This window comes from Rhyacophila brunnea, unplaced genomic scaffold, assembly GCF_057557595.1.
Source record: "Rhyacophila brunnea isolate RB1 unplaced genomic scaffold, BYU_Rbru_1.0 scaffold_12, whole genome shotgun sequence".
NCBI classification, from domain to species: Eukaryota; Metazoa; Arthropoda; class Insecta; order Trichoptera; family Rhyacophilidae; genus Rhyacophila; species Rhyacophila brunnea.
The window spans coordinates 25,955,189-25,975,273 of record NW_028232774.1 but is presented as its reverse complement, the minus strand read 5'-3'; the positions used below and the strand labels follow the sequence as shown (position 1 = coordinate 25,975,273).

The following is a 20,085-nucleotide window of genomic DNA, read 5'->3' as shown; positions in this document are numbered from 1 at the left end:
CCTAAAAATATCATAATATGGGCCTCCATAAAGTGGAGGTTGTATTAAGAGATTTTTTACGAGAAATGAATGTTAGCCACTTGCTCAACATATTAGGTCCATATTCTAGTCCAAAACACACATTGAAAATCAATTTGTGACTTTACCAGATTGGGGATTGGAACCCCGGACCAACGACAATATAAACCGACACATTATCCACTCAGCTATCGTGGGCATTAAATTGACACATATGTACCTACACATACAATGAGTAGGTATTGAAAAATTGTATTCATGTTAGATTGGAAATTGGCAGTGTCTACTACACATACCTAAGTCTTTTAAAATTTCGTCGTTAAAGAGTTTTCGTCGATTAGATTTCACATTTCTATTTGACTCACGAGTCAGTCAGGCCGAAATAGTATTTTCCTTAGTAACTGACTTTAATTCAACTAGTGATTAGTTGACCACCTCCGCGTTCTCACGTGGCGATTTTTGTCGTATTTTTTTTTGTCTAGGAATTTTTGTGATTGTACCACTGCTTCACTACTGTCATAGGGCTTAACAGCGTATTGTAGTGTTAAAATAAAAAGCCTACCTTCGCATATTGGAAGTTCTTTGATCCAATCATCGATAAACTCATCGCAGATATTGTTTTCAATGTCTGAAGGAGTATAACCTTTGTCACATCTTAAACTGATCTGTGACCTATGATTAACCCCTTCTCCGGGAGTAGTCTTCCGCGGTCCAATGAGCACGAAGTTTCCATTCAAAGGATTAATTGGCATCGTGCATCCTTGCCTAAAAATACAAACAAATATTTGGTAAGGTTCTCCACAAAGTTAGTCATCCAGTATACATCGATTCAAGGCGTAGTTGAAGTACCTACACAAATTGGGTATAATGCAAACATGACAATTTGTACTAAACTTGTGCGAATAAATAGTCAAATTAATAATTGACCAAGAAAAGTTCATAATCTTTAAGTTCAATTCATCAATACGCACGTAATGTTAAAAATCATGAGACACATAATATGTAATTACCTCTATAAAAAGCCACATGACAATCAGAAGGTTGTAAGAAGGGCCAAAATCCATAGTAACTAACTATCAAGCGCAAACTAGCATTTTTATAAAATTATTGACAAGGGCTCTCAAAAAACATCAGTAGCCTGATAATGAGTACCTCCACTACACGGAAGTACATTGGAACATGTAGATGTCTGAGAGCAATTGAAGACACATATCCACATTCCAATGTACTTCCATGTACGGAGATACTCAGCATTTACCCACTAACCAAATATTTTTTTCAAAATTGATTTTTTTACCCAGTCTCTCAAAAGGTTACCGACCACTGATGTAGATAGTGTTTGTTACTTTTAAAAATTAAATTAAATACTAAATCCAAGTCATATTATAATTGATAATAGTCAAAAAACATTCATTTATTTATTCAATATCTAAAATTATGCCATTAAACCAAACACAATTTTAGATATTTTATAAATAGAAGAATGTTTTTATCGTCAATTTGTTTAGTCTAGTGTTCACTTATTAACGTATATTTGTCTTACTATGGTAAAAATATAAATTAATGATTTAAGAAATACGTATAAGTAATAAAATAAAATATAAAAATATTTGTCGGAAGTTGGATTCGAACCCACGCCAACAGAACTTCAATTCAATTTTTATACATTTATTGCAGCCTTAGACCGCTCGGCCACCATGCTCGTCACGATGTTGTGGAAAATTGTAATAAAATGAGTATTATCATGTCATGGTAAAATTTTGCGTTACACTTGAATTTGGTGCACAGGATTTTATTTTAATGTCACGGCGAGCGGTAAAACATATACATGTTAAAATCGTAGTAAAAGTTGGCACGAATGGGATTTTGTCATTGTTATCATTGGCGTAGTTATTAGCAATAATTTTCACAAAGCGACGAATTGATAAATATTGACGAGTGCTCATTTGGACAATGCAAGAAGATGCGAGTTCTAATGGAACTCCGTCAAGTACCATAGTACGATAGTATTAATATTGTAGTCTTAGGATTCTAAGGTATTTAAATATTTTTTGAGCGGCTCTACAACAAAATGACTAGCTTAGTATCAAAGTGGGACATAAGCCATTTACAAAATTTTACAAGAGACTCACAAACATGTGTGAAAAGTGTCCGTTTTTCATAAAACATACTAACTTTAAACTCAAAAATCTCTATGAAAACCACCGTTTTTGATACTTTTGGTGGATTTTTCTGAAAAGAGCATCACTTGCACTACCATAATCAATTAAAACATGAATTTAGTGGGAGGTGGCGTTTTTCCTACTTTGATATCAAGGTACTCAAATATCAAAAATATCTATCTGTTTCAGATAATTTTGAAACATTTAATCCCTATTTGTTAGCACCTATTTGTACATATTTTTGGATAATTACATATTTTTACATATTCTAGGTTTAAGCACATATTTTCACATAAATACAAAATTTCAATTTCAATTACTACCCCCTTAACCCGTGATTACTCGGTGGGGAACTTGGCTTAGTGCAGTAAATTGCTATACTGCGAATTTGGAAAAAATAATAAGAAATTATGGAGATGATTGATGAAGAAGATTCCAACTCTATTTCAATAGCAAAAGAAATAATGGGAAACCGTTCCATAAAAAATGAATTGGCATTCATCACTTCAAATTATGGTCATCTGGTAAACACAACTGAAATGTTAGAATCATCAACACCGTCACTAGTCAAGCAAATTAATATTTTAAACAATACTGATTCTAAAATGAGAAATGTTCCTGGACGAATTGGAATAAAAATAATTACAAAATTAAATAGCGTTTCAAATAAAAATACTGAACTTCAAACGCTGCAGAATATTAAAGCTGTTTTAGAAAATCCATCAGATGCCTCAGATGTTTCAATTTTTTCTACTTGAGAAATAGTTTCATTTACATACGAATAATAACATCAGCTGTAGAAGTGGAAAGAAGTTTTTCGATGTATAAAAATTTGCTAAGATCAAATCGTCAAAGATTCACTTTCGAAAATTTTTGAAGCATTATTTTATTATTTATTGTAATAAAGCGTTTTCTGTTTGTGAATAAAAAAAATAAAATAAACTGTTGAAATATATATTATGATACTTCAATTTTTAGCACCGATTTTTGTTTTTTAGCAGATATTTTCCAATTATATCTACATATTTTAGGTACCTGTTATTAATTTTTTAGCACCTAAAAATCCTAAGCCTAATTATTAGTAATACATGACGTGTAGGGCAAGACCCTAAGTCAGAGTCTATTTATTATGGTGGTCGTAGTGTAGTGTATTGAGAATTGAGAATTGAGATGCAAAATGTGACTGTTTTGAAAAATACTGACGTCACGGCTGCCACCTTAATTTATAGATCCCCGCGAGCTGTCAAATATCGAGTGACTAGTAGTAACATAATATTTGTTTCACTACATGCTACAATGGCATGACTAATAGAATTGTAGGTTATGCGATTGACGTTTCAATCAAAATTTCGATCATTTCGAGGTTCGGGTGGAAAAAAAACGTAAATACCCTACAGTGTTGCATGTCTACTGATATTTTTGGCAATATACTGAAAAAACCTAAATACCTAAAAAACGAGCCGACTATGAAAAATTGGGAACCTGCGGCCCGCGGCAAAATATTTCTCGTCTAAATTGAGGAACAGAAATCTACTGATATTTTGTCGAATCTACTGAAATTTCAAATTTCGACTTGGCAACACTGTACCCCGGCACGAACATACCCGAATTTGTATCGAGGCGTATTTCACATGCATTTTTGGAACTTAAATTCGCCGTATTACGAATTTACCAATTATTGTAGATAACCGCCGATTGCTGCTGATAACCGACTTGTGTATGCAATAGCTTCCGTGTTAATTTGGACCAACGAAAATAACGAAAGCGTGCTAAAGTGTTAACTGTTAAGAATAGCTGCGCAGGCTCAACTGGTTGTATGATGGTACGGCTTGGTACACAGGTACCATTGTGAAGATTTTCAACCGAGTTCACAAGCTACGCTCTAGACCTACTACACAAATCACTGGGTGGTTTCACTATGCATACAAAATTGTATTTTAAATATTATGTAAATATCTACTTTTCTGCTTCACGACTTCAATTCTGCACCAAATAATTGCCAGGTAATGCATTGTTTATATTTTTAACGTTAACTTGAACTTGGATTGATTGCTAGAAATATTATTTTCAGTTCATAATACATACTTGTCTATAACGTCTTTTATAAACTCTTTATGCGAAAAGGGTTTTGTGAATGTTGAATATGTGTTTGTACTGCATTCATCATTATTTTCGCTTTTGGGAGCAGTGCTCACAATTCCTCTCAAGTACCATGTCGTAGTGTTTCTTTCAATACTGCTGACCACAAGTCCACCTCCACTATCTCCTTTACATACTCCAATTCCTGTTAAGAATACATAATTATTTTAAAATGTCACAATAGGGCTCTAAATTACAAAGAACGCACTAACTTCAACTAATAGCTTATAATATAAACTATTAATGCATATGATTAAGCCTGATCAGTGCCACGGAAGAGTTAACTCGCCGAAGCATGTATGTCGCGTCAGGCGTTTACACGCGGGTTCTTGTAAACGTCGTAACTTCTGAAGTAACTGTACGTGTATACTTTCTAAACAATATTCATGATTTTAGTGTAAAAATAATCACAATAAACTCGAGAAACATGTTGATTTGGTAAGTTTTCACAAATATTTATCATTCTGTTCCTGCGTCATATTTCTTAAGGGATTTATTTTATTCCAAAAATAGCTGGCCTACAAGTGTCCACCTAGTAAAAATTGGCTGGCAGTGATACGGTTGATATTAATATTATATAATATTATTATGAATAATTATTTTTCCGTCAAAGTAAAGCATCTTCACACATTATAATTAATTTTCTATAAAATTTAAAAAAAAAGATATTGATATTATAATCGTTGTAGTTTTTCAAGCTTTTTACCAGTAAGGTATCCTGCACAAAGTTTATCCCAAGTAATGTATTTTGTGAATCCCGATGGCGACTCTGACTTGCATTGATTTTTGGAAATGATTGGCATTCTGGCTGTTTTTAAGACGGCAGCAGGTTCTCCGTCCACTTGGTCAAGTCCAAACCCTGCTACCTGTAAAAGTAACGCAACATTGTATTTCCGCCAGTAACTACCTCATTTTTACTGTCTTTTGATGTTGATCATCATTCATAAGCGTTAGTCAAATACCGCACACACAAAAATATTAAACTATTTATAAAATAGTTCATAGAAAAAGGACGAAATTTACAAAGTGAAACGAAAAATAATTCTTACTCGTGGCTAAAATGTCACTATGATCGGTTATGGCCATGAGTGTCATGACATATTTCAGATGTCAAATAACGTATGACATTACTCTAGAAATTGTTGATCGAATATCTGATTTTGACGTTTGACGTAAAATGAAACAATGAAAAATGCGAGCCATTTTAATGTTTTATTGCTGAAAATCTTTTGCAATGTAACTAAAAAAAATGACGATATATTAATATTAATACTATTGACTGAAGGTAATTGATGGAATTTGAATTAAAATTCTAATGGATTTAAGTTTGTACTATTCCATTTGAGTCGTTTTTTGCGACCCGGGTTTCGCCTTTCCGCATTTTCATGCACTGCCTTAGTGCCTCCTTGCTTAGTGCCTGAAGATACCGAAAGGCGAATACCGGGTCGCAAAAAACGACTCAAATGGAATAGTATGAAACTTAAATCCATTAGAATTTTAATTTAAATTCCATCAAGACCATATAAAATTTTAACATACAAAATACCATTAAAATCTGCTCTATATACTATAATGGTACATATATAAATATGTACAATACTATTAAGTATAATGATGACTACAATCATGCTAAAATATTCATTATTGAATTTAGCCACTAAGAAGAGCAAAATGTATTATCCGTCGATACACCTATACATTTTTGAGTCTTACAATAAACTATTGACAAGTAGTAAGAACTATTTTTTCCATAGAGAAAATCTACCATTTTGACAGTTGTCAATCATTAATTTGGGAAACCATCCATTTCCGATGTGACTTTCATGGTTTTCAATCTTGTCGGCAGTTAGTGCAAACATGTATTTGTATGTATTTGTATTTTGTATGAATGCAAAAAATAATTTAAAAAACCTTCGCGACCACTCCAGGGGAGGATTGATCTTCATCAAAATCTATGTCATCCAAGTCGAAACAAACTGGCATTATGAGGTTGGAGAGTGTTAAAGGAGTTTGCAAAAGTAATATCGCCAAATCATGTGTGTAACTGGACAATTCTCCATTGTAATCAGCAGGAATCTCAATACGTTTTACCTGAAATAGTCAAAATAATATATTCTACTTTTTATTTAGTATAATAATTTTTAGTATAATTGGAGATATCGAATATGAAGGTTGAACTATTTAAAAGAGAATGAATTCGTGACATTGAATATTTAAGTTTGATTATCAGTCGTTATGACTATGCAGTTCGTTTCTCCCCTTTCTTTATTTTCGATAATTAGTTTTCGATTTCAAGAATATTTTCTCTCGATAATCATTTCTGATATCTCGAGAATCATAATAAATGTTTTAAAATTAATTTGATAAAAAAATACTGACATCTATGCACATTTTAGAGAAAGAGAGAGAGAGGAAAAATATTTAATAAACTAGGTAGGTAGGTATTGTAAATCTTCAACAGAAAATATACATATTTAATTTAATATTAATATTTAAAATGAAACTCAGCCAGAAAAATATATTTATGATGCAAAATGCAAAAGTTCACCAGCAACACAGAATCGTGAATCAGAATTTCATGAACCAAATCCAAAATTTTCTTATTTTATTTACTTATTAATTCTTTTTTATCACATTTACCGACATTTTAGACGGGGAAAGTTAATTGCCTGGGATATTTATATATGAGGGGTTATTTCTTTTATTATCCGGGGGTTTATGTCCAAGTTTTGTGTTTTAACTATTATTAAATATAGTTCAATTCTATTAGGTATACAAATACATAAGTAGTTACAACTTACTGCCACTTCTTTCGTATTTTCATTATTTAGACATGGGTATTTTACATATGATTAATTTATATGGCTTTGAAAGAACCTTTAAATGTTTTGGAAACTAATTTAAAAATAAATAATATTAGGTAGAAAATGTCAATGTCAAAAAAGAATAGTCATCAAAAATAATATTACTTACTCCAGTTTTTTCTATGAGGGCTCTTCTCTCTTCTGGATGAACGAATTCACTGAACATTTTTCCGGCAGCCGCCGTAAATAAATCAACATCAAATAATTGTTTAGCCAGTGGGTCGTAAAAGCAATGAGCAGCTGAAAAAAGTTAATTAAACAATTAATTTATTAACATCTCTCTAAAAATTCCGTTTTTTTTCAATCAAAATTGTTTGCCAAACAACTCCCAATCTCTTGAATGTAACCTAAAACTGATAATAAGTCGATTTAACTAGTTAACTTCCCTATATGTTATCGTCTCTTTGAACTTTGAACTATAATATTATTATGTATATTGTAGATCGCAGAACAGATTAATTTCCCTGTATTAGATAGTGGTGGATCACACACCCACCTACCCACCGCTGAGCCTTACTGAGAGAGGTAAATTTAATTTTAACCCTTGCAACATGATCGGCATATTTATTTGCCCATTGTACATACTGTTGTAATATTAAACATGTTTCGTACCACTTATTACAAGAGTACTTGAAATCAAGCTGCCTCCACACCAGTATCTAGGATTGGAGGTCGTTTCCTTGTTTCTGTATGTAGAATAAATGGAGATATGCCACGGGAATTCCCCTTTTTTGGCATTCTCCCCATTGATTACGTTCACTGATCCGAGTGGAGTTGGTTTCCCGCATTCTGTGGAGTAAAGTATTGTCCGTTATTAGTTATAAAATATAGCCCACGGTGGTCGCGTGGCATAAGCGTTGGACTATCATGCCGTGGGTCCCAGGTTCGAATCCTGGGTCTGGCAAGTACACATATTGTTTTTCAATATGTGTGTGAGTCAGGGTATGGACCTAATAGGTTGAGCAAGTGGCTGACATCCATTTCTCGTAAAAACAAAATCTGTTAATACAAACCTCTACTCTGTGGAGCCCATATGATCTTATTAGGATCGGACATGGTCGAAAAAGAAGAAGAAGAAGTTATAAAATATATTAACTATCATTGCCTTCGTTTTGCACGACGTATTCGGATTGATGGATACGTTGTAGAGCTTTCAAACTGGTTTAAACCAAAACTAGCTAACCGAGTAACCACGAGTTTCTAAACTAACCGAAAACCGGTTAATTTTACGTGGTTAGCCGACTAAATTCTTAGTAGGTATTTGTACGAAGAAAAAACTCGGCGCCGTGCGCCTCGCGGGGGGGGGGGGTGTCTCCGCCCCCCTTGGGCGCCACAGATGATGGTTACTTAAACCCTGACGGCTAAAATTATTAAACATAGATACATGCTTTGCCTAGTAATTCTCTGAATGCTGGTTGACCAAATTCAAAAGGAAATTTGTTTCTCAAAGTAACCGAATCCGAAGGATTCAAACAATTGCACTTTTCTGAAAATTAAAATTTATGAACTCATATATTAATGTTGGTGCGTAAGTATTTGCTACACATAATCGGTAGAAGTAATGAAGTAATGGTCAATATGGGTTTATGATAGATAGCTGAAATAAGTTGTGTAATTTTTAGAATGAAGTTTGTCGATGTAGCGAGCGAAGATCAAATCGATGCACGACCCACCACGAGTAGTTGCGATAGCTGGATTCGTCCAATATCAGCAGAAGTCCGTACGTTCCCTCCATGAAAGTGATGAAATGTTGGTTTTCTTCATTATTTATGTAGAATTTTAACATTCTTAACAGCTTACCTCCACCTTTCCCCATTGCTATTTACTATATATACAGAGTTTGGCAAATAACCAATAGTAGTAGATGCATTAAAATATATCCATGTTTTAGGTACAAAGTGAACATGGCGAATATAATTATTTGGAGAGCACTCTGGCATGGAGCGGTCCCACGAACCGCTTTCGCTTATCCTTTTTTTACTTTTATTTGCTATGGCTTGGTTAAGGCAGGGTTTAATTTAATAAATCTAACTAACATACACTGTCTCCACACTGTAGTCTTAGTTCATTGAAAAAACATACGTCTGACTGAATGAAGTTTAGTGTGCATATTTATGTGGGATCTTAACTTCGTGTTACGCGACTGCTACCTATTGTTGGTACCTTAATTCAAACGAAATCAATCGAATTACTGAGAAGAGAATTATTGGTATAAATTAATAACCTAATTTCGCAGAATTTGTTGTGAATTTAGTAAAAGAAGTGAAACATTCACAAACACCCATGATTTGAGAAAATCACATAAATATATCGTGTTATTAAATTGAGCCCGGGTGAACTAACAGCGCCTTGCGCACTGCTCCGCGAGAACCGCTTCTTCTACACGCGACTTAAGTGACTTCCTGTTCTCGCCGATTTGTTTCTGTCGAACAAGTCGGTCATGAATAGTGTTTTGTATTGTGTTCTATCGGAAAACTATCCCGACATGTAGACATGCATCATCATAATAAAAAATATGGTATCCTTCAAATAGGATCTCGGAAAGATACCACAATTCATTACCTGCCTTGCAGCTAGGCATACGGTATTCCCAACGACCGTTCGTGCAGAATATTTTTTTGTTGATGGAAATTGAATGATGGCCAGTGCGACATCTTGGAGTAGCGGTTGTTCCAGAAGGCAGCGTTGTATCGCAACTCCCTCTAAGGAACTGTCCATTTTTATAAGGAATCGTACAATTAAATTCAACTGTTCTTGATTTCGGGGGTTTGCATGTTCCTGAAAATAAAGGTCAACATAAAACATTAGAGAAATATGCAGTTAAGGTGCGACTTCTATATTTCGGTAGATATAACTCAGTCCGTCGCCCTTTCCTGGTTCCGCCCAGTGACATTGCATATCGGCCAAAATTGAACGTCAGTTTGTCAATAAATCAATATATACCGAATATTTATAATTAATTGTAAGAATGAGACGATTTGACACGGGGGACTGGCAAAGCTAATTGGACGATCACCATCCTGATGCTGGTGAAGATGATTGAAATGTATGAGAAATTTAAAAGGAATAGTATTACTTTTTTATTTTTTATTTATCTAGTTCAACCAACAGGATTGATCACAGAAGAAAAAGTACGATTTAAGATTAAAAGAAAATTAGAATAACTGATGGTCCCAATAACAGGCAGACACAGAGGGCATAATTAAATCAAATTAAATTGAATATTATAATATACAGAATGAAAAATAAATTAGAGAGAGCTATTAAACATGGTTGTTAGAAAAAGGAGGTAGTATTTCAAAAGAATGAAAATAAGATACACTTATACCTATAATACTGAACAACATAAAAAATATGTATGAAGAGAAGACAGGCAAAATAAGGAAAAAAGCAATCAATAATTCAATCGTCCAGTTTCAAGTTATTTCAGCTTATGGAAGATCTATCGTCATAATCTCTTAATATTATGTCCTACGGATGGAAACCGTTATTTTCAAATGGCTAATATAAATACCAAAAACTTTCTGAAGGGAAAACAAAAAAATCACCTGCCTCCTTGATGGGACAAAAAACGGATTGCTCATCACTGGTGATACTGATTTAATTGCCCAATATGTTGTAATTTAAATAATAATGTCCCGTATTTTTAGAAATAGCAGGCATGAGGCTTTGAAGATAATCGCCCCACCAAATAACACCTGGGCTAATAAATTATCGTCGGTGTTTTGTAAAAAGGGCGAATTAACCAAAATGTTATTTTACAGGAAGATAATTTTAACTTTTAACATGTATTTATTAATTACCTGTGGATGATTATAAATATCTAACAGGTTTATAATAAAGCTTAGAAAGAATACTGTCCTTATAATAGGCAGTATAATGTAATATTTTAAAAGGCCTAATATGTCTCATTCGCTTTTTATTGGTATTCGCCGTTTTTACACAGTTAGGAATATATGGGTTTTTCATTGATTCGCCCTTTTTACAAAACAACGACAGTGAATGAGTTCTGACTGAAGATTAAGGTCGCACGCACTCAAGTGTGTAAATTGTAATGTAATAAGTACCAAAGGGTGGAATAATGACTCCTATCATTGTATTTTAATCTCTTTGTTGTTAAATACTAGTGTACCATTATATATATACCGGTTAAATAACTTACTTTGACATGTCGCTAACTCTTTTTCATTCCAGTCATTCTTACTATCATCACAAAAATTGAATGCTCTATTAGAAAGAGTGTAGCCTGATGGACAGGTCAATTGGAGAATAGAGTTGTATGGCACCAATTGCCCTTCTTTGACCACGATTGAGCCACGTAAGCTGTACGTGCCATTTGCCATACTCTGCGGCATAACACATCCACCACTGTAAAATATTAATAATATTACTATCGATTTTTGGTAGGTAGGTTTGTTTCCGTATGAAAATCTCAAACGGGTCCGAATTAGTTTCTGCGCCAGGACAATTGGGCGCCACGCAATCGAATGAAATTCGAAAATAAATTGACGTTCGTGAATTATAAGTACTTTTAAAATACCTAAATATTAAATATTATTATTTACTTATTTTTAAATTATTATACGAGTATTATTATTTAATACTTGGTGAGCATTTAAATATGCACACGTGAATAATGATTTAATTATGCACATATTTAAGTTCCAACGAGAATACAGTTCTTTTATTTATTATATAAAGCTTCAGTGATAATAATTCTTAATCTGCAATATATAATAATTAAGACCAAAATAAATTAAAACTACTAAGTAGTAGATAGAAACTGATTAAAATTCATCGTCTACTTTCTGTATAAAATCGTAACGAACGTCTATTTATTTCATTCGACAGCGCGGCGCCCAATTGTCCTGGCGCCCAGTTGTCCCATTCCCAACGTTTTAGGTAATATCGTGCAATTCGATTAGACAAACCAGTAACAATGGATAATAAACAAACAGCAACAATGGATATAGACAATGACATTGATATAGATAACAAACAGCAACAATGGATAAAGATCGATCTCGATCTGAGAAAACGTTTAAAATGTGTTCGCTAACGTTACAGTTAAGTATAGAAAAGAATTGATTTATACAAAAAATACTATCGACCGAGGGAGAGCAATTTTATTGATGGAATTTGATTTAAGTTTTGTACTATTCCATTTAAGTCGTTTATGCGACTTGCGTTTCGCCTTTCGGCATCTTCAGATACTATGGACACTCACCAATGGTAAATAGACAGGGACAACTTGTAGACAGGTACTGATTTATAGTCCAAATGTTAACACAACTCATATACCTAAATATTATTAGTTATTTAGGGGCAGCACTTTACAAAAGGGGGGAAGATTATAGAAGCACTAATAATAGACTTTTGAGAGTAGATTTCGTGGAGATGACGAAGTTTTCGCTTACGGTGCTAACATTTTGAATATTTTTGGACGTGTTTATCAGAGTTTCATGAATTTTATCACCATGTATCTTTTGCAGGAATAGTAAAATGCAGACAATAATACACGTACCTATAAACAATTCAAGGTGAGAGTCAGTAAAGAGCGGCATTACTTAGGTTTGTCACTGCTTATTAATTTTCACATCCATTTTGTGATTTACCCCTCCAGATCTTAAGTCTTTCACTCCTAAAGATGCGCCAGGCGCGTGGCCATGAGATAATTTCACTGCTGACTAGTTAATTACCACATTTAATTATCATGCCAATTGCTACACGCCAGGCGTGTCTTTAGCAGAGACCGAGTTGTGGTAAATAACTGGCCAGAATAGAATGTGTTAATGTGTCATCCAGGTATAAGTTTCCCGAGATTTAAAAAAATGTCCCAATGGTTCCCTCAATGAAAAAAACTGGAAAATCACTCGTCTAAGTTATTGAAAAAGAAATTCCGGCCAGTCTCTGATTATGAAATGCCATTTTTGTTTGGCTTGGCTTATGTTAGATTTTCGGAAATTTAAATCAAAACGAAAGTAAGCGGTAAGGCGCAGGAGCCAAAAATCAGATATTTTTGTGACGTGCTTTACTGGCTTTTTATTTTGGGAGACAATAATAATAATTTTATTATTGTAGGCTAAAATGAAATATGTATAAACTTACCCCGGAGTTTGTCTTCGACTTCGTAATACACTGGTAGGTAAATCATTTTCCAGATAAGTTGCATCCTTAGGAAGATCGATACTTAAAGAAAAAAATTGATAAAATTATACATAACATAGTTTTTAAAATTACCGTGTAAAATTTACAAACTTTTGCAAACTGCGGCCCGCCGGGTATTTTTTTGCGGCCCGACATCATTAATTGTACTTCTGATTACGAATAACTTTTTTAAAATTTTTTTAAAAAAATATTTACAATAGATTAGAATTTGAAGAATTTGTTGTTTCGTAAATGTATTATCTCAGTACCTACGTCTTCCTTGCGTCTCGTCTCACACTATGTACTCACTATTTTCTACGTTGAACATCGTGACACATTTAAATACTTTTATCTTTTAAGTTTAGCAATATCATTTTCAATAGATATTGATACCGACAGCGCTACAACTTGAGATTATTGACACTGATTTAAGAGAATTGCATTGTCGTGAAGAAATCTCCAAATTTTACAATGCCCTTAATTCAGACAAATTCGACCAACTTAAAGATTATGCCAGAAAAATGTTCGTTATTTTTGGATCAACCTATATATGTGAACAAACATTTTCGATCATGAACCTCAATAAAAACTCTTTACGATTAAATATCTCCGATGCCCATTTACAAGCAGTTTTGAGAATATCAACTACAAAATCAACACCTGAATTTAAAAAAATGTTAAAAAATGTAGAACAGTTTCATTCTTCTCATTAATTTTTTTGTAATGTTTATTTTTCGTGATAATAAAATAGTGTATATCTAAAAATGGTATTTTACTTGCGGCCCGCCGCTCATTTTGAAATCTTGAATTTGGCCCTCCATCCAAAAAGTTTGCCCCCCCCCCCTGGTGTAAATAAAGACACTTGTAAGCTGTTGGTTTTGTCGACAATAATCGCTAGCTTTAATGTCATATTATATCTTATATTAGATGCGTTCTTAACAAACTGAGTACCTACTCGAAAATGCTCGTATCCGGAAAATAACATGTATTGGGTTGGCCGTATCACAGTCAGGTGTTGTATCGGCAACCGATGCCCGTATAGCATTGAGCTCATATACATGTCTAATAAAACATGTCCATAAAAACCACCGTAATACAAGGGGAAGATGGAAAGTAGAAAATATTTAAGTAAGTAAATCATAAATACAATTATATTCGTATGTATTTATTTAGAATTATTCAAACGTAGGTTAGCAAGTAGGGTCTCGTAAGTATCAAGTTGTACCTATCACATATCTGATAATTATGACAGCGTCCCACCAATATCATATTAATGTTCTTATTGAATCCAATATAATTTGAGCATTAGGTACCTACTGTCTCAATTCTCCACGAACAACACGTTATTCATTGATCTCAATGCTATATGGCCACCTCTTTCGGATACGAGAGCTCACGCGTGCAATATGTAAACTTGCCATGTAATTAAGAATGATATATATGTAATACGTTGGCAAGGCCGATGGTGTTATTTGACATTATTTTTATACAAAATTCCATACGAAAAATAGCTGTACTTCCCTCTAAATGCACTAATTTGACTAATGGATTCAATGCAATATATAATTTAGCGTAATTGGTTCTGTTCTATCTTACAACTCAACATAAATATTTAGTCATTGCATAAAAATACGAAGAATATCAAGCCAGTAGATTGAAATATTATTGTATGTACCTATTGTTTGTTATTTAATTAAATTAAAAAATCTGAAAGCATAAAATAATATGATTAAATTGCTGTCTCAGTACAACTATTTGACAAAAACCTGTTAGGAGAAAATGGTTGTCAAAGTTTGTGCATACCAAAAAGTGAGTAATTAGACATATTGTTTATAAATTATTTATATATTATTATTATGTAAATATTCTAGAAAATGAAAATCTTATATGAAATTATAAAGAACCACCTTAAATTCTTTCCCATATTTAAATTAAATCAATTTATGTAACAAAGTATAGTATTGCACTAAAACAATAATTATTATACTTATATGATATTCATGTTGATGTCATACAAAATTATCTAAACATTATGGTAAAATAAATTTCTACAAAAATAGTGCGGCCTTGCCCAGAAACTTCAACTGATTCTCCATATTTTGTAATTCATACGTCAAATTAATAGTGTACGCTTGTACTGAGGCAGCGAAATATTAATCTATAAATGGTTTTCTTAATTAATTGTGTAGATTTTTTAAATTAAAACATTTTTTCATTTAAAAAAAATGCTTTATTTTAAAAATCTTAATATTATAAGTAGTAAAAAGCTCTGTATGAACGGCAGCTTTGCTGTAAAAACCATACCTTTCGAAATATATGTTGATATTTTTTTCTCACAATGAATATTTCTCTTTTTAACACACAGCATTTATTATTGAGAAAAAGATACTTTACAAAGTAAATAATTCACGAGAAAAATAATATTATCTTAAAATGTCATTCGGTTTTTTTGTGTTTTTTATGTCAGTTTATGTCAGGTTTATGTCAGGGTTCAACTCTGTTGAACAATTTACGAGCTTCACCTATAGCTAAACCTTATCATTTGGCATAGCGATATTTTCTGTCGTTTAGACTACATAGCATTGATGTAAAATACTGGATGAACCATATGCTTCTTAAAATGACCCCCGATTTTCTCTGACTCGGCCAGTGGCGAAACTTACTGTTTTAATATCAATTAATATTTGTCTCGAAAGCCACATGGCAATACCCACGAGTAAGCCTTATCTATCTTCCGTCTTACTCGAACTTATTGTCAGCTCTGCGCGCCAACGACAACTTTCTCTGTTCACCAACCTTTGCATTTTTTTATTTTCTTGCAAGTTTTATGTACAGGAGCGAATTAACATAAAAGAAAATAAAATATATTAATTTGTAAAAGAAGTGCTGCAATTTAAAATGACGAATAAAAATGAAGGGAATGTTATGTGATAATACTAAATTTGGCGTGTGGCGTGTGGCGTATTTCTTATTAAAATAAAACAGTAATCTCAATTTACAATAACTACCAATATAATATGAAAGTAATATTTTGTTTTACCATACGCTTTTGATATCGCGTAGGTATATTATTTAGATTATTTATGTTAATCAGTAGGTACCTAAGCTTTAATGTTTTTCTTGTACTGTCATGTTTTCATATTCGTATATAATCATTCAATAGTTAATCTAACGATATATAATTTTTTTTTCAACCATGTCCGATCCTAATAGGATCATGTGGGCCCTCTACAGAGTAGAGGGTTGTATTAACAGATTTTGTTTTTACGAGAAATGGATGTCAGCCACTTGCTCAACCTATTAGGACCATACCCTGACTCACACACAAATTGAAAAAAAATATGTGCACTTGTCAGACCCAGGATTCGAACCTGAGACCCATGGCGTGATAGTCCAGCGCTTAGGCCACGCGGCCACCGTGGGCGATATATATATAATTACCTATCATTAATATCATTGCAATTTTTATACCGTTATAGTTGTTATATAAAATATTAAAATTAACATATTATAATTAATGGGACTTCAGAATTCCTCGCGGCGCAGAGAAGCATTAAATGGACAGAAATACAGAGTTTAAATAAAATAATAAAAATATAATAATTTCCATTAGACTTATTAAACTAGACATTTAAAAATGCTTTATTGATAAAAACATAACGTGAAAATGTAATATTGTTTGATTTTGTATGGTAATATATCTCCATTATCTCCATCTCTCATATTAGGTACAATATTAAGACAATTATGTCAATGTGACTAATTATTGTATTCGTATTCCTCAACACGGTTATTAATCTAACAATGCATATATAGATTATACACAGTGTAGCGGAAAAAGCAATATAGTATATTAAAATATAATAAATATTACTAAGATAATATTTAAAGAAACGAAAAGTAATATTGCCAGTTCGTTCCTGATTATTTTTGAATGCCATAAACAGTGTTTTTCAAAATCCCTTGGAATCACTATTTCATGCAGAGAAATCAAATTTTACAGCCCTTGTAAATACGGTTGATATTCATCCATGATAACGGTCTTAACGCATTATACCTACAAGGAAATATTATTTTATAAGGTGATATTCGTAGTATCTTCTTTTGCGGGTACAGTTTTAAAATGGCATTTGTATGGATACTACTCATCTAAGTAATATATTATCAATGCTACATAGCTATAACGATTGCTTAAAGTCAATCAACGTTATCTACAGAAAAGTATTTTTAGTTAATAATAATAAATATTTTTTTTTCGAGATAATTTGTTAATTAAACATATTTGTTTTCATATTAATACTATCGACCGAAGGTACTTGTTGGACTTTGATTTCTAGTGGATTTAAGTTTTGTAGGTAGGTACCTACTATTCCATTTGAATAGTTTTTTGCGACCTGGAATTCGCCTTTCGGCATCTTCAGGCACTATGTGCACTCACCAAAAGGTAAATACACACTGACAACGAATACAATTAATTTGAACTTATATAATAAATTAATACATTAAAGTAGGTAAAAACTTTATCAACTACCTATTAAGGGGGGACACACTCAGCGTAGGTCAAAATGGAGCTTTTGTTCTATTTTAAAAGCATGATCCTGGACATACCTTAAACGTTATAGATAATCTATTTATAAAGTTTTGAAGCCTTATCATCTTTTATACTTATTTTAAACATTTGATGACTGCATAAAGTATTTTTGTTACATAAAATAGTATTCTTTTAAACCTCTCGCTCTAATGTTTTAGAATATAGTCATATTTCAGTACATAAATGTGCAGTGTTGTTAAGATTTTTTACGTTTATTAATTTTTAAACGCATTTATAAAACCATCAGTATAATTTATGTCGACATTATTATAGTGAAAATTTACGATACAAAATTATATTGATGATCTCTGTGATCCCAAATTTGACAAGAATTAGGCATTTTATTATTCAAAAAATTGGTAAGATTAACTCATTTGAAGATAATTCTAAAGATACTAATTATAAGCTATGTCTTTCACCATTCAAGTCTGATAAACATCCTTCGAATAATGATTGCTTTATAATATTTATTGACCTAAGAATAAGGTAGTGTTTTTTTTAAATACGCCATTTTTTTTGGCATTCCTCAGTGGTTAAGCTACAACATACGGTCGTAGCCATAAATTGACAAACTATAATTGAAATAGGGAGTAAAATGATGTTATTTTTTATGTTACTTTATATTTAAAATAAATATAAAGGATAATAAGGCTTCAAAATTATATAAATAGATTATCTATAACGTTTAAGATATGTCCAGGATCATGCTTTGAAAATAGAAAAAAAGCTCCATTTTGACCCACGCTGAGCACGTCCGACCTTAAGACAATGACCACAATAAAAAATATAACAAACAAAATAAAATATGAATACCTAGTTGAAGTGTTTGTAAAAAAAACCCTATCAATAATAATACAATCAATAAGCGTATACATCGTGAAAACCCCAATAATAGATCACCAATAATAATACTACACTCAAGAGGTGTAAAATCGTCAATACTGGGAAAACAAGGGCGACGAATTGAGAATACAATGTAGTTAACTAATAAGATAATAATAGCAGTCTTTAAAAAGTTATATCAGTTAAACAAAAACTCTTACATGTACTTTTATTAAAATAACGAATTTACAAATAAGTCCACATACCTACATACCCAGTACACATATTCTATTATATACCCACATGCACACATATATACGAGAGTTGTCCAAGAATTAAAGACCTTTATTAATTTTTGGTGACGCGTATGTTATTTTTCAAAAGATAGCAGCAGAGGCGTGTAGCGTAGAATTCCCTATCCAGAACGAGTGGTGAGCCGGCTCGATAGCTGCTTCAGTATAACCTTTGGGTCTGTTTGAGATGGACGCTCCGCTGTCGAATGCCGCCGCCTGCGAAGTGCGTTTAATCATTCGGTTTCTCAACCAGGAGGGAAATTCACCCTGTTGAAATCCATCGTCGTCTCACATCCAATTATGGTAATGTGATGAACCAACGGAATGTCAGGAAGTGGTGTACTGAGTTTTTAAGTGGTAGATGAGTATTCATGGTAGGAAAATGAGGATTTCTTCAATTGGTGACGTTTTGTTGAAGGAAATCAATGATAAAGTTCGTGAAGATCGCCGTCTGACAGTCCGTGAGCTTGCAATTTTTAATCCCAGACATCAGTCTACCATAAGTCTACCATACAAATGCTTATGAGGAAAAAATGGGATATGCAAAGGTGTGCTTGTTGGGTGCCCAGAATACTGAAGGAAGCTCACAAACAAAATCGTGTGAAAAGCGCTTAGGTCTTTTTGAAGCTTTTGGACTCATTCAAATGGGATGTCCTTGGTCATCCTGCTCATATCACCTGGCGCACAGTTATTTCCTTTTATCTACACCCGAAGCAACATTTGGTCGGAAAACGTCCGACGAGGACGTGGAGGAAGAGATGAGAAAATTTTTGAGGTCAACGGGGCTGGCGTCTACTAGGGAATCAAGAACCTAGTGCCACGGCTCATCAAGTGCATCGATCGTAACGGGGACTGGGTGCCGGACGAAATCCCGAAGGCCGAAATCCCGAATGCTGAAATCCGGAATGGCCGAAATACCGAATGGTCGGAACCCCGAAGACCGAAATCCCGAACACTGAAATGCCGAATGGCCGAAATCCTGAATGGCCAGAATCCCGAAGGCCGAAATCCCAGAAGCCGAAATCCCAAAAAAAATAATACAAACATCA

General features: G+C 33.1%; 1 protein-coding gene across 1 annotated transcript in view; it reads right to left on the bottom strand.

Annotated features, from left to right (window-relative positions):
• LOC147077990 (ovochymase-1-like) overlaps positions 1-20,085 on the bottom strand; it is a 78,074-nt gene that overhangs the window by 36,378 nt on the left and 21,611 nt on the right. The window contains exons 4-12 of the mRNA XM_085961075.1: positions 13,292-13,372; positions 11,346-11,551; positions 9,746-9,961; positions 7,796-7,972; positions 7,293-7,423; positions 6,231-6,410; positions 5,026-5,185; positions 4,266-4,464; positions 581-783 (exon numbers count right to left, since the gene is read on the bottom strand). Coding sequence (XP_085817201.1) covers positions 581-783; positions 4,266-4,464; positions 5,026-5,185; positions 6,231-6,410; positions 7,293-7,423; positions 7,796-7,972; positions 9,746-9,961; positions 11,346-11,551; positions 13,292-13,372 — 1,553 coding nt within the window. The remainder of the gene's footprint in view (positions 1-580; positions 784-4,265; positions 4,465-5,025; positions 5,186-6,230; positions 6,411-7,292; positions 7,424-7,795; positions 7,973-9,745; positions 9,962-11,345; positions 11,552-13,291; positions 13,373-20,085) is intronic.